General features: G+C 46.0%; 1 protein-coding gene across 4 annotated transcripts; it reads left to right on the top strand.

Moving 5' to 3' along the window:
- The first annotated feature begins 161 nt into the window (after positions 1-161).
- Positions 162-14975, top strand: actn2b (actinin, alpha 2b). Of its 4 annotated transcripts, XM_084709615.1 has the most exons (22): positions 162-463; positions 3344-3458; positions 3621-3740; positions 3908-3994; positions 4112-4199; positions 4401-4479; positions 5929-6010; positions 6208-6293; positions 6863-6955; positions 7387-7617; positions 7847-7994; positions 9202-9352; positions 9693-9801; positions 10568-10708; positions 11131-11313; positions 11617-11751; positions 11948-12127; positions 12296-12442; positions 12876-12953; positions 13337-13402; positions 13725-13883; positions 14095-14975. In XM_084709615.1, the coding sequence occupies exons 1-22, from the start codon at positions 335-337 to the stop codon at positions 14251-14253; spliced, it is 2766 nt and encodes a 921-aa protein (XP_084565741.1). In that variant the 5' UTR covers positions 162-334; the 3' UTR covers positions 14254-14975. The 4 variants fall into 4 exon arrangements, with proteins under 4 accessions (XP_084565741.1, XP_084565738.1, XP_084565740.1 ...); XM_084709612.1 differs by lacking the exons at positions 6208-6293; positions 12876-12953 and adding an exon at positions 6594-6679; XM_084709614.1 differs by lacking the exon at positions 12876-12953.
- Positions 14976-15732: the final 757 nt, after the last annotated feature.

Raw genomic sequence — 15732 nt, 5'->3', positions numbered from 1 at the left:
AAGGAGTTGTGTGTGTGCTGCTTGCATGTGCGTGCGTGCTTGCTTGCTTGCGTGTACTGTAAAGTTGTGTGAACAGTTGGTTCCTTGGGGGTGCCAGACTGTCACGTGACTCTTCAGTACTAATTGCTATCAGCTCTTGTCCCTCTGAGGCAAGAGTCCAGTCGGCTCTCGGATCGAGAGAACAAGGGCAAGCCAGAGAGAAAGAGGTGGGAGACACAAATCGTGGAAGTATCCAGCCAAGGTCAAGACTTTAATCCTCATTGTCAGTCAGTGAACATCAGGATACTGCAGTATAATACTCTTCTAGTTTGGGAAACGGCACAGACGCGCAACAATGATGACCCAAGTGGAAACGACGGTTCAATATGATAACGGATACAGCGAGGAGGACTATATGCCGCAGGAGGACGAGTGGGATCGGGACCTGCTGTTGGACCCTGCGTGGGAAAAACAACAAAGAAAAGTGAGTCTAGAAAATCTTGTGCCTGCTGCTGTTCATTTTTTACGCGCAGGAATTTCGGTTGAGCCGGCGCAATTCATACAAGGTGACATTGTAGGTAGGCTACACCTATTTCTGTAGCCTACCTAGTATTGCGTAATGAATTAATTGAATTAACCGTTATTTTCGTTGAGTTCTATATCACAAACTTAATTTGTAGTTCCTGGTGTTTCGTGCCGCCGGAGCAGGGCTCTGTCTTGGCTCCGGTTGAGGGGGATATTGACGGACGGATGCGGTGGGTACCAGCTAACAATAGCTCAATGAAGCAGCTCTCGAGACTGTTGCCATTCCACTGATAGGCGTGGAATGCAAACTGTCAACAGATGCTACTAACACATGATGACGTCCTTGGGATTAGAATGGATGCTATATCTAATTTTAACCTCACGACCAAAAGGCATTATAGTGGGTTAATCCTGTGCCCTTGGTGTGGAATTCTTTTGTTTATAGAAACCACACAAAATACACTGCATACAGTGGCTGTATATAGTTATACTGGTCCTATACTGAATTATCAAGACACTTGAATGTCCAAGTCCATTAAATTGAGTTATTTCCCCAAGTATATTTAATGTGGGTAATACCACTTTTAAAGTCACTCAAATTAATATAGAGGGAGAGATCACATACTGTAAATGTGTACCCATGCAGCGCATGTAATTACCACACAGTCACGTGGGATTTGTTTCCCGTTGAAGCCTTCTCGGTTGCCTTTCTGGCGACTTAAGGAAATCCCTATAATAGCTTTACCTAATCATTGCACGTATAGCTTCAATCCTCTTACCCATTCAGAGCCACGGAGGAATACAGCTGTAATCATGCGGTACCTGGCAGCTCCACCCACACAGCCGACATCATCTGCTTCTTCAGTGGAACACTCCTACCATGTGGGCTCTGACACCCACCGGATGTATGGACCACGTGTAACGTTGACTGACACAACGTGACTTGGTGAAAGTCATAACGTGACTTTGTCAAAGTCTCCGTGTACAATGTTGATATCTGGTCTGTGATTTTCGAATAGCCCTGCACCTCATACATTTACATTTAGTCATTTAGCAGATGCTCTTATCCAGAGCGTTTTACAATAAGTACAGGGACATTCCCCCCGAGGCAAGTAGGGGGAAGTGCCTTGCCCAAGGACACAACATCATTTGGCACATACAGGCTTCTCCATAGACTCAGAACCACACATTCCTCTGACTCCGTGAAAGTCTCCCTGTATTCTTTCGATATCTGCACTGTGATTTTCAACCCACCATGCACCTTATACAGGCTTCTCCACAGACCCAGAAGAACCAGCCTCTTAAACGACAGGCCCGGGTGGTCCTGTCTGGACTGACACTGGGTATATTTAGCTGTGATCGTCAGGGGGTGTTGGAGCCAAGAGAGGGGTGGCGCAGGGGGGGGGTTAGAGAGGTCGGCCGGGTCGGGTCCGGAGGGCCCACCACGTTTTTTAACGAGAGGACAGAAGTTCAATGTCATCACGCCATCCGCTTTCTTCTGTGGTGTGGAATGTGGCCTTTGTTTCCGAAGCCTGTGATATTTCCATCTTAGTCTGTTCCCATGGTGCACACCATGGCATCAGCCCTCCAGCCTTCTGAGAAGACAGGAAGAAGTTAACGTCCTTGCATGTCTCAGGATCACCTGTGTGGCCCTTTCTAAAGATGCATACATATATTTCTTTTGGGCTTTTCACAGCTTTTCTTTCTTGACTGGACAGTTGGGAGACAGGAAAGCAGGGACAGAGAGGGCCGAGAGATGAGCAGGAAATGGCCTCAGTCGGATTCGAACCCAGGCCCCTAGCGGCCCCTTCTATCGTTGCACTGTCATCAATTTGACTGAAGCACACAAGCCTGTATACAGTATAGCACCGAACCCAAAACTAGTGGTGATACTGTATTTACGAATGTTTACAGCGAAGATGGAGACAGACTGACTGACTGATTCCATTCAGCTTTTTTGGAACAACTCACTTTCAGCTTGGTCTGGTTGTAATACCAGAGATGTTCTGAATGTGACATATAAAACGACTCGAATGCAGTCAATTTACAAGAAGCATCCAGAGAAGAATGTGTACTGAACATGTGACATTTTTGGTCATCTTGATATTGACTTGAATTTTTTTTCAAGCGCTGTCTGTTATCGTGATGACCACCAGAGCAGTCTAAATTTAACCTCTTATATCTTCTGGAATGTGCTCTGGGGTCTGCTTGGAGCTTTCATCTGCACTGTGCTGATCGCTTTCAGGCTCTGTAAGCTATTGAGTGACTTAAATATAAACATAGCAGGAGTGCGTGATCCTGTCTAAATTCAAACAAAGGGATACAGTACTAAGGATGAACTCGTATTACAGTATAACACATTCAAAGTTCCAGTAATGATAGCCGGGCCTGTATGCTGTGAGGGTTGACAGACTGCCATGTACAGTAGGCAATTAAGTGTCCAATTTTGAGAAGAAGTGAAGATTGAGGTGGAGAGCGAGGGGTTAATTGACCCCCAGCAAATGGGTTAATCTGAATATGTGACACTTGTCATAGTGGCCAGAGTCAATACAATTTACGGTCTTCAGCGACGACCTGCTAAGCTGTCTCCCTACAGTTTATTTACAGCTGGGATGTAAGGATGAGTGTCTCCTAGTGTATGTGGCACAGTAGAATACATTTTACACATGCTTCTGAAGTGTGTTTTTTATTGTTTTAGAGTTGTGCAGAAAACCAGGAAAACTATTGTCTGATTGTCCCTCCCCCTATTCCATCCTTCCCAGATTCACAACCTCTCCTTATCCCAGGGCATGAAATGTTCATGTTCTTTATGAGTTGATTGTAGCCCTTTCTCGCCTAGACCTTCACAGCCTGGTGCAACTCCCACCTGAGGAAAGCAGGAACACAGATTGAGAACATCGAGGAAGACTTTAGAAATGGCCTTAAACTCATGCTGCTCTTGGAAGTTATTTCAGGTAATTTACATCTCTGCAATATACTGTCTCACGATTACTAGTCTATACTTTGATTTCCCCAGATGGGTGATGTCATCAGCAGGATTTCAAAGGAGCAGCAGCACATGCCCGAAGACGTCATTTGCTCGATCCTGTTTTATTTCTTGTCTTCTCTTTCTGCAGGGGAGAGGTTACCCAAGCCTGACAGAGGGAAGATGCGTTTTCACAAGATAGCCAATGTCAACAAAGCCTTGGACTTCATCACAAGCAAAGGAGTCAAGCTTGTCTCCATCGGAGCTGAGGGTGAGAGAATCGTTTTATACTGTTCAGAAAATTGCTGTGATAACCAAAGCCTCAATAAGAACTAAACAAATATCCTCCTCTCATGAATGTAGTCAGAAGTATTAGTAACATTATCTTACGGAAGAGCTAGTGGAATGTAACAGCATTTAGCTGTTTGTCTTGTGTAGAGATTACGGACGGGAACATTAAAATGACTCTGGGAATGATCTGGACCATCATCCTCCGTTTCGCCATTCAGGATATCTCTGTGGAAGGTACCTGTGATAGGATACGAGCCCGCCAGAGGCCGTGCCTCCATTTTCACATGACCTTCATTACACTAATAACAGTCGTAAAATAGTACTTGATGTATCAGAGGATCTGCTTCCCAGAAACCTCGGCTAAAGAAGGCCTTCTTCTGTGGTGCCAGAGAAAGACCGCCCCCTACAGGAACGTCAATGTCCAGAACTTCCATATCAGGTGAGAACTTTTGAAATCTTTTTTTTTTTTTTCTGTACTCATTGAGTAAACCACTTATAGACGTGTGACAACAAAACGTCATGCAAAAGTTTCAATGCGAATGACCTTGATGCAGTGAACGCCGGGAGAGGGTTGTATTGAGTCCTGTGGCGTCCTTTTGAACCCTGACCTCTGACTCTCTCTGCTCATTGGCTGGTGAAGCTGGAAGGATGGCCTGGCCTTCTGTGCTCTGATTCACAGACACAGACCCGACCTCATCGACTACGCTAAGCTCAACAAGGTGTCCAGCACAACCCCAAACTGTACTAACAGGGATCATTCACTCCCAACAATTAAGCCTGTTGAAACAGTGAAACAAAACAACACCGTTATTCCAAAAGTGTTTTTAACGGAAACGTTAAATACAAATGGAATCGGTTTGCAGTGACTACTGACACACTGTCAAGTTGAATGAGATTTGATTGACCTTAGTGTGTGTTTTCATTCACCCCTTGTCCCTTACTGATGTTTTGTGTTCACCTCTTCACTTCATTATCTGCTGTCTTTCCTTTCCTGTTGTTGTTGATGTTGTGATCCAAGCTGGAAGAATGGGTTAGCCTTCTGTGCTCTGATCCATAAGTACAGGCCTGAGCTGATCAACTACCACAGCCTGAAGGTATTTCAGGAGCAGCACCGAGTTTGGACCGTTATTCTCTGTGGTAGTTGTCTAGTGTGTTGTTGTAGAGATCTCAACTCAGTGTGTAGTAGGTAAACGTTTCCAGACGTAGTGTGGGATTCTGTGTGAGATGTTAGAAAGACTGGGTAGACTCAGTGTAGTAGATTAGAAATACCAGATGTTATTTGTGTAAACTTTACTGGTAGTTAGGAGGGAAACAGCACTCTACGTCGAACCCAGTCGAACTCTACGAGACTGCAGCAACTCAGTGTTGTCCCTGAATAGCTGTGGAAATGTGAGCCTGTCAGGACAGCCAAGGCTTTACCTCAGCTGTGACTGACAGACACACCATGGCATGGATGCTCTTTATAGAACCATCAGATCAATCCTGGTTGGGAATATAGGGACAATGTCATATTTGTGAATCTGTCCTAGTTAAAGGGCTATTACGCCAAATAAGGATAACAAAGGACAGCTGAGTGGCAGACAGACAGATGGACATGTCATGACTGACTGACAGGCACACACACACACACACACACACACACCTACACCCACTGATCCCAGACAGACCTTGTCAGCTGTTGGGGCTGGCTCCAGGTGAGTGGGCCCAGTAAGCCTTAACCGTAAGCCTGATGAAACGGCCCAGTGTGTGTGTGGGGGGGAACAGCGCCCAGGCCCTCTGGTATCTCTGCAGCTGCTTCTGCCCTGTAGCAGCCTCCCCCTGCACCCCACCACCCCACCGCCCCACCCCACATTTGGTGAAAGGAGAACAGGGAATCAGACAGAAAGGAACAACACCAGCAGCATTACCCCCCCCCCCCATCCCTCACCCCTCCCAGTAAGCACTCCAATTCACCCTGCCCCTCTAACTAAACTGGGTTACTGTCCCTTCAGTTAATCCTGTTAATCACTGTGTATAAAAGGAATAAACCTTCATGGTTTACACATGTCACAGTTCTCAGCGTGTTGTTTATGGCTCAGTCTATTCAGATTCACCAACTGACTTTGAGGGGGGTGTCATATGTACTCCCCGTCCCCTGGATCTGTAACGAGCTTTGTCTCCATTCTCAGGACGATCCTATGGGTAACCTGAACCTGGCTTTCGACATCGCAGAGAAACACCTGGACATTCCCAAAATGCTGGACGCCGAAGGTAACGTTTGCACAAGACACCACGGCCGCTCAAATCACAGGCATACAGCTTTTCTCCGCCGTTGAATGTCATCGAAACGGCTGTTCAGGAGGGGTCAGCGGACAGTTCCATTCCAGTGAAGGTGGAATTGAGATGAATGAAAAGAGGCGACTGCAGGATGGATGCTAAGCTCACTACATGGTCTCCCCTCCACACAGACATAATGGGCACAACCAGGCCTGACGACAGGACTGTCATGACTTATGTGTCAAGTTACTATCACACCTTTGCAGGTGCTCAGAAGGTGAGGCTGCTGTAGCCCTAGTCCATGCCTGCCCTCCAAAATGTGCCCTGCTCTGAAACCTGTCCGTTTTAGTCCCAGGGGTTGATTCCTTCTTTACCGATACCCCACCACCTCTAAGTTTAGTATAGCCCTTTCAGTGAAGATTCTTAGACGTGCTACATCCTAAGGTGACTGAGGCGTGTTAGATCTTTCTGTATTTCTACTCCATGCTCTCTCCCAGTATTGTGCTCCCTCGTCTCCAGTGGTACATGTTCCTGCCCTCCAAACTTCCTGTTATCCTCCTCCCTCTCCCTCCTGTAGACATCATCAACACCCCTAAACCCGATGAGAGAGCTATCATGACCTATGTTTCCTGCTTCTACCATGCTTTTGCTGGGGCCGAGCAGGTATACAGTTTGCACCAGCAATCTGGTGAACTTGTGTCTTTTTTTGAAGTGAATCATATATTTTAAAAGGCTTAAAATAAAGTGCTTTTGTTTTTGCGTGATGATAATAATATGACTCTACCCTCTATCCTTTACCCTCGCCTCTCTTTTCTTTTCTTCTATTTTCTCTCCCTTTCTCCGCAGGCAGAGACGGCTGCTAACAGGATCTGTAAGGTGCTGGGTGTCAACCAGGAGAATGAGAAAATGATGGAAGAGTATGAGAGACTGGCCAGTGAGGTACTGAATAATAGCAAATTCTACCATATAAACAGATAGTTCTCGCCATGCAATTTTTTTGGCATTCCAGGAGTGGTGTTATTTTACAATTTGAAAGACAGACATTGATTTACATTTAGTCATTTGGGAGACGCTCTTATCCAGAGCGACTTGCAGTAACAGGTACAGGGACATTCCCCGTAGGCAAGTAGGGCGAAGTGCCTTGCCCAAGGACACAACGTCATTTGGCACAGCCGGGAATTGAACTAGCAACCTTCTGATTACTAGCCCTATTCCCTAACCGCTCTGCCACCTGACTACCTACATAAGTCATATTTTGGAAATAAAAACAACCAAAGCAAAATAACACCTCTTCATCTCACTTCCAAACACTCAGCCAGTGGCTCAGTCAGTCTGTCCATCCAGCGTTTCAAAGTGGTCCTGTCCTGTAGCTCCTGGAGTGGATCCGACGGACCACGCCCTGGCTGGAGAACCGGACCTCGGAGAAGACCATGGTGGAGATGCAGCGGAAGCTGGAGGACTTCCGGGACTACCGCCGCATGCACAAGCCCCCCAAGGTGCAGGAGAAGTGTCAGCTGGAGATCAACTTCAACACCCTGCAGACCAAGCTGCGCATCAGCAACAGGCCCGCCTTCATGCCCTCCGAAGGCAAGATGGTGTCTGTAAGTGTTAGACTCATCACTCAGGGCAGAACACACTGAAAAGACAAGACATCTGTTTATATATTTCTGTCGGTTCATATGTTCGTTGCTATGAAGTGGTGTTTTCAAGTGTAATTCAATAAATGACTTGGATCAGAATCCGGTTTATTGCCAAATAAGTTTACATAAATGACACATAGTCTGTTCCTGTGCGGAGTGAGATGTGTGGGTGTTGACTGTGTGTTTGCAGGACATTGCTAGTGCGTGGCAGGGTCTGGAAGGGGCAGAGAAAGGCTATGAGGAGTGGCTTCTCACTGAGATCCGCAGGCTGCAGAGACTCGACCACCTGGCGGAGAAGTTTCGCCAGAAAGCCACCACCCATGAGACCTGGGCCAGTGGTCAGTCTGAGCTCTGTCTGACTGTGTCTGTCTGTCTGTGTCTGTCTGACTGTGTCTGTCTGTGTCTGTCTTACTGTGTCTGTCTGACTGACTGTGTCTGTCTTTCAGTCTGTCTGACTGTGTCTGTCTGTCTGTCTGACTGTGTCTGTCTGTCTGTCTGTCTGACTGTGTCTGTCTGTCTGTCTGACTGTGTCTGTCTGTCTGACTGTGTCTGTCTGTCTGTCTGTCTGTGTCTGTCTGTCTGACTGTGTCTGTGTCTGTCTGTCTGACTGTGTCTGTCTGTCTGTCTGACTGTGTCTGTCTGTCTGACTGTGTCTGTCTGTCTGTCTGACTGTGTCTGTCTGTCTGACTGTGTCTGTCTGTCTGTCTGACTGTGTCTGTCTTTCTGTCTGTCTGTGTTTGACTGTGTCTGTCTTTCTGTCTGTCTCTCTGTCTGTCTGTGTCTGTCTGACTGTGTCTGTCTGTCTGACTGTGTCTGTGTCTGTCTGTCTGTCTGACTGTTTCTGTGTGTCTGTGTCTGTCTGATTGTGTCTCTGTCTGTCTGTCTGTCTGTCTGACTGTGTCTGTCTGTCTGTCTGTCTGTCTGACTCTGTCTGTCTGTCTGTCTGTCTGACTGTGTCTGTCTGACTGTGTCTGTCTGTCTGTCTGTCTGTCTGACTGTGTCTGTCTGTCTGTCTGACTGTTTCTGTGTGTCTGTGTCCGTCTGTCTGTCTGTGTGTGTCTGTTGGATTGTGTCTCTGTCTGTCTGTCTGTCTGTCTGTCTGTCTGTCTGACTGTGTCTGTCTTTCTGTCTGTCTGACTGTGTCTGTCTGTCTGACTGTGTCTGTCTTACTGTGTCTGTGTCTGTCTGTCTGACTGTGTCTGTGTCCGTCTGTCTGACTGTGTCTGTCTGACTGTGTCTGTGTTTGTGTCTGTCTGTCGGTCTCTGTCTGTCTGTCTGTCTGATTGTGTCTGTCTGACTGTGTTTGTCTGTCTGTCTGTCTGTGCTTCCTGCTATGTTTAAACAAGTTTGGGATGTAAGAACATAATTGATGAGATCCCCTAAATCCTCTTGACAATGGGGATTAACCAGTACTCTAATGTTGGATTATCTGTCGTACAGCATTTAGTAGACTCTCTCTATTATACGTCTCACGCTCTCTCCCCATTACAATATCTGTGCATGTCTGTGCATGTCTGTGTGCGTGTCTGTGTGCTTACACCCCAGGAAAGGACCTGATACTGTCTCAGAAGGACTTTGAGACAGCCACTCTGACAGAGGTGCGAGCGTTGCTACGGAAACACGAGGCCTTTGAGAGTGACCTGGCGGCCCACCAGGATAGGGTAGAGCAGATTGCTGCCATCGCCCAGGAACTCAAGTACGATGGCCTCTTTTAAATACAATACTTTGAATTTGAAATCATCTCAAGGATTGTTCTGAATATTTGTCGAAAGTATTCTACCTTTGGGCACCATCTACCTCTTCGTAAGGTGGGTTAACTTTAGTGTTTGCCCAACCATTAGTCAGATACTTTAGGGGTTTCTCTCAGAAACTGACACATTAGATGTCAAATGTCAATAGTTTGTCCTATAAGCAATATCAAGACTTGGGTCTTAAAACCGTCCTTTCTGATAGGTATTTCTAAAGATAACTGCTCCTAAAGTTGGACATGTCAGCAGATATTGAATATAATCCTCTCTATGAATGTCTGCGTGCAGTGAGCTAGACTATCACGATGTGGCTGCAGTCAACCAGCGCTGCCAGAGCATCTGTGACCTGTGGGACCAGCTGGGCACCCTGACCCAGAAGAGGAGAGAAGTCCTGGAGGTGAGGCCATCCTAGAGGAGGCCATCTTGTTTCTTGCTGTGATCAGACTGCCTGCTTAGATGGGATTCATGTTGGATCGGCGAGATCCAGTTCTAAATATTTAAAACTGCCGGTGCACCATCTTTTCAATTTTGCCAAGTCAATTTGTAAATATAATTCAGATCCAAACTGAGCGTTTTATTTATTAGTTTGTCAGGGACAATGCAGCGCACATTATTACATACACAATTATCACAGTCAAAGCCATAACAATATGTGTAGATGTGTTGCATAACATTTTTCTAGCCAATGGGCTAATTTGCAACCCCAGTCCCTACAGTTCCAAGCACTTATGACTAAGACACAACTGAAACAGGAAACAAAAAATTGGGTTTCTAATATGAATTCTGACCTTGGAGAAGGGAATCAGCTAGGGAGGTATTGTAGAGTTATAGTAGATGATATGGCTGGTTCTGTCCAGCATCAGTCTGGATGGAAGCCCACTGACCACTTCCTTTGAGCCTCTTGGGTCCCTGTTGTCCTCTCCAGACCCACATGTGTGAGGGCCCCTGAGCAGGGCCTGGGATTAAGGTGACTGACAAGGGCTGGTGTCGGGCCTTGCCCTTGCCTGATGAGGGAGAGGGGGGGGGGGGGGGCTAATCCATAAAGACCATGCCGAACTACATCACGTCATGTCAATGTGATGCATCCTGGGATTAGTAGTGCAAACAGGGCGACGAGGCATGGTGGTTGAACAGGGTGCCGTTTCCTCTGTCCTGGTTTCCAGAGGACCGAGAAACTGTTGGAGACGATTGATCAGCTGTTCCTGGAGTTTGCCAAGAGGTCTGCTCCCTTCAACAACTGGATGGAAGGAGCCATGGAGGACCTGCGGGACATGTTCATTGTGCACACGATTGAGGAGGTCCAGGTACATGTACAGTCCTGCACACGCACAGTGCTAGGAGGATCAAATCTAAAGATGTATTTTTGGGAATATATAGTCATCTTTTTCGAAACTTTAAGGGTATTACTCAAATCCACAAAAACGCCTTGAAAAATACTTCATTGAATTAATTAACAGATTGTAGAAAAATCAGAATGTACTTTAAAAAATGCTCAGATTTGAGGGGGTGGGGGGTTACAGTGAAGTAACATCATTGAAACGGTAAAACGTACGATCCTTGTGTTGATTCTGTTCCTTATCTGCATTTCTGTCCCTCCCTCTCCCCCTCTCCCTCTCCTATCCTCCCTCTCCCCCTCTCCCTCTCCCCCTCTCCCTCTCCTCCTCTCCCTCTCCTCCTCTCCCTCTCCTATCCTCCCATTCACTTTCGTTCCAACCTGTTCCTGCAGAGTCTGATTGCAGCTCATGAGCAGTTCAAGGCCACTCTCCCCGAAGCAGAGGGAGAGAGACAGGCTATCGTTGGGATCCACAACGAAGTGCAGAAGATTTCCCAGAGCTACGGCATCAAGGCTGACATCCACAACCCCTACAGCATCATCACCACTGAGGAGCTTCTTATCAAGTGGGATAAGGTACAGCTGCATCTCCCTGGCACCCACACCACACACACACACACACACACACACCCTCACACACCCATGCAAAAGAAAGCATCTTTCTCATTTTGTGTTTACATTTAGCAGACGCTCTTATCCAGAGCGATTTACAGTAAGTACAGGGACATTCCCCCGAGGCAAGTAGGGTGAAGTGCCTTGCCCAAGGACACAACTTAATTTGGCACGAACCGCCAACTTTCTGATTAATAGCCCTAATTTCCTAACCGCTCAGCCATCTGACTCTGTGTTTGTTGCTTTTGCTTGTGTTGGTGTGAGCAGGTGAAGAAGCTGGTTCCTCAGAGAGATGGATCCCTCCAGGAGGAACTGGCACGGCAGCATTCTGACGAAAGGCTCAGACGGCAGTTTGCTGCCCAAGCAAACCTGATTGGACCATGGATCCAGACAAGGATGGAGGTCAGCTAGAGCAGGCAGATAGCCTTGTCCTTCTCACACACACAACTCCTTTTTTAACACATCTTGGGTTGGTTTACAGCCTCTAAATCATTTACTAACATTCATGGCAGGGATTATCTGCTGAAACAAACCTTGAATCGTATTTCGGTAAAGGGCAATCAGGAAGTTCACCTCCAGAACGTTGTGTTTCTGACAGGAGATTGGCCGTTGCGCTCTGGAGATAGGCGGGACTCTGGAGGACCAGATGACACAGCTGAAGCAGTGCGAGCACATTATTGTCGCCTACAAACCCAACATCGATAAGCTAGAGGGAGACCACCAGCTCATTCAGGAGTCTCTGGTGTTTGACAACAAGCACACCAACTACACCATGGAGGTAAGACCTTGCACGGAGAAAAGAGGAACGAATACAATTAGAATCATTAAAAACTAGAATAAAACGAGTTCCAAAACAAAGGGGAAAACGTTTACCTGTGAAATGAATATCATTTTTTATGAGTTGTTCATTCGTCCTCTGTGTGAGTGTAACTACCTTTGTTCGCAGCACATTCGTGTGGGCTGGGAGCTGCTCCTCACCACCATCGCTCGCACCATCAACGAGATCGAGAGCCAGATCCTGACCCGCGACGCCAAGGGCATCAGCCAGCAGCAGATGCACGAGTTCCGCTCGTCCTTCAACCACTTTGACCGGGTACAGTGCCCCGCCCTCGCAGTCCGTTTCTAAAGGAAACTTGCTGCTTCGCAAACATCCTAACCCCCCCCCCCCCCCCCCCCCCCCGCTACAGTCAACTGTACTCAAACCGTACAAACGAACCAGTGGCTGACAAGTAGTTTTGAGTTTAACAAATGTAAAACTCGAAACCTTTAACTGAACCTTTGGTCAGTTGATTGATGCAATATCACTAACAAAAACTAACTTTCTAATTTTCCATCCAGAAGCTGCATAAGGAAAGAGGGGTAAAATCTACCATCACGTGGCTATAAACTGCTATAGTAGCTCACTAGCACACTGGGGTGCTTTAGTACGTAGGGTTAGACTTCCATGCTAGAAAACGGCAAGATATGAATTGGACCCTCGGTACACATGTCAGTGTTTCTAACCCGGCTCTCTAACACGGACTCAGGAGAACATGGGCAAGCTTGGTCGTGAAGAGTTCAAGGCTTGCCTCATCAGCCTTGGCAGTGTGTGCAATGACAAGCAGGTACTCACACAGAGTTCTTTATCCTCTCCTGGCCTACTCACCTCCTCCTCTTCTGACCTAATCACCCCGCCTTTCCTCAGCAAAGTAGCCTTTTTTTGTGTTAACCCTTGTTAGAAAGACCAAGTGGGTCTTAGCTGAAGCACTTGCTTTATAAGAACGAATCCTAAAGTGAATCTCCTTTCTCTCTCCCCATCTTTTGTCGTCGCTATCCAACTGTGTTTGTGTGTGTTCGATGTTTGAGGTTGGGTCTGTGCTCCTCTTCTCTGCTGCTTTCCCACCCGTCTCCTGCTCCTGGACCCTGCCTCTTTCCTCCACCCACCCTCCTGGACCCTGCCTCTCTCCTCCACCCACCCTCCTGACCCCTGACTGGACACCACCTGTAGAAGAAGCACGGTGCGATGGACACCGATGACTTTAGGGCCTGTCTGATCTCCATGGGTTACGACTTGGTAGGGTTTCACTGTGATCACTGAGAGATGTTTCACACCAATGAATACACTGTCTGCTTTCAAATTATTGTATTATCGGAAAAAAACACGTAAAAAACATGTAACTACATAGCAGCAGCTCAAGTCGAGGCATTGTAGGTGTATAGCCATACTATTTTGGAAAAAAAGGCATTAGAGAACTACACTGTGTGTTCCACTGTGTGTTAGTAGACACCTCACAGAAGAGGTGTCTACTATCTCACAAGTGGTGAGGTTGAAAGACACAGCTAACACGATGCACTGCCTCGGCCTGTGACCCTCCCTCTGTGTGTCTCTGTGTCAGGGTGAGGTGGAGTTTGCCAGGATCATGATGATGGTGGACCCCAGTGCCACTGGGATGGTTTCTTTCCAGTCCTTCATTGATTTCATGACCCGAGAAACAGCTGACACCGACACGGCAGAACAAGTGGTGGCTTCTTTTAGGATCTTGGCCGCCGATAAGGTGTGTGTGTGTGTGTGTGTGTAGGAAGATGTTCCTGAGAAAATAATCTGAAATTGTGAGAACATGTTAACGTCCATCTGGGTTTAGTAACTAATTCATTGTTCTAACTTAAGGTTTTTACAAAAATATATATATCATGTTCTAACTTCAAACAACCTTTGCTAAAAGTGCTGTGTTTGTGCCATACTGCCCCCTGGTGTTTGTCTCCCAGCCTTTCATCCTGGTGGAGGAGCTACGGAGGGAACTGCCCCCAGACCAGGCAGAGTATTGCATCATGAGGATGCCCCCTTACCCTGGCCAGGGAGGTCCACCAGGGGCGCTAGACTACACTGCCTTCTCCACCGCACTCTACGGAGAGAGTGACCTCTAAAACCCCTTTAAATGTACACTGACACGACAGACTAAACGTCAGTTGGTTCTACTTACAGTGGGTGTGTTTTAGTTCACTGATAGCGTCCAATGTTTATCACATCTCTTGTTTGATCAGTGCCTATGTCCAGGAACACAGCCATGAGTTTAATTCTGATTCCTGAGATTCTTTCTCCGGTATTTTCAGTATAACAGGATTGTTTAACGCTATTGAAAATTACTTATTTATAATTCAAATACTAGTGTGGGGATGACAAATGTTGAGACTTGATGCCTATGTGAATGCTTCACACACATCATTATTGATCTGCTATCATAAGAAGCCATGTTACCTGTGTGGTTGGTTTGAATTTACACATGCAAGTCGTAACAGAGGGAACATTGTATACACTATCTTTTTGAAACAGAATTAGTTACTTTGTATTAATTAAATGAATTGAAACATACAACCTTGCCTCTTTGACAATGTCACTAATTGCCTTGGATCCTAATAAATTCCAACAAACTTTGTATCGAACCTTAGATACAGTTTAGGCTGCATAACTTGCATGCTAACAGGCAACAAATGTTTTTATTTAATTCCTGGGGTGGACGAGAACGCAATCACAGTATTCAGTGTAAAGCAGCCCTTGTTGGTACTGGGGTGGGGCAGTATACCTTTAATCTGTACAAAACCAATGATCAAGTGAACCAATTATCCAATAAACCCTCTTTGTCTTGAAATCAATTCTCTTGTCTCTTTTTTGTATTGAATCTGACACTTATGTTAAACCTAGTTCATGTTTGAGATTAGTTTGGATGAACAAAGCAAAAATACATTTCCCACAATTTATTGTTATTTAAAAAGATGGGGTGATAAATATTTAAATAAATACAGGCTATGAATAGTTTATAATCCCGGCCCACGATGGCCGCTGTCCTGCATGTTTCTGATGATTCCCTGCTCCAACACACCTGATTCAAATGAATGGTCATTACCCGGCTACCACAGGGCTTGATTACAACCTATTCATTTGAAACAGGTGTGCTTGAGCAGGGAAACATCTAAAACATGCAGGACAGCGGCCCTCAAGGACCAGGATTGGAGAACCCTGGTTTATATTGTACTTCTGAAATTAGTAACTGCTGACAATTGTCAAAATGTAATTCTTAATAAGTTGTGGTTGCTGAATTATTTTTGTATCATTGATAAACTCTATTCATAATGTATTGTAGGAAACTGGTTAAACAGAGTATGTAATTAAATATAGCTGCAAGCAGCGATGCGGTTTCCTCTGCAAAATGGCTAAATATTATAAAAATGTACATTGTAGAAAGTCAAGAGATGGACCACCAGAGAGCAAAACTACTTCAAGTTTGTACAACAACAATATGCTGAATGGGGATTAGAACTCATGAGCATAAGGTTACAAGTCAGTTTCTCTATCCTCTCTGCTACACAACGACTGTTAAGGTTCAAAGAATAGAAAGGCTGAACTAT

Source organism: Hypomesus nipponensis, chromosome 11, assembly GCF_054491055.1.
Source record: "Hypomesus nipponensis isolate SF chromosome 11, ASM5449105v1, whole genome shotgun sequence".
Taxonomy (NCBI): domain Eukaryota; kingdom Metazoa; phylum Chordata; class Actinopteri; order Osmeriformes; family Osmeridae; genus Hypomesus; species Hypomesus nipponensis.
Note: the sequence above shows the minus strand (reverse complement) of the source record. Positions and strands in the feature narration are given on the sequence as shown.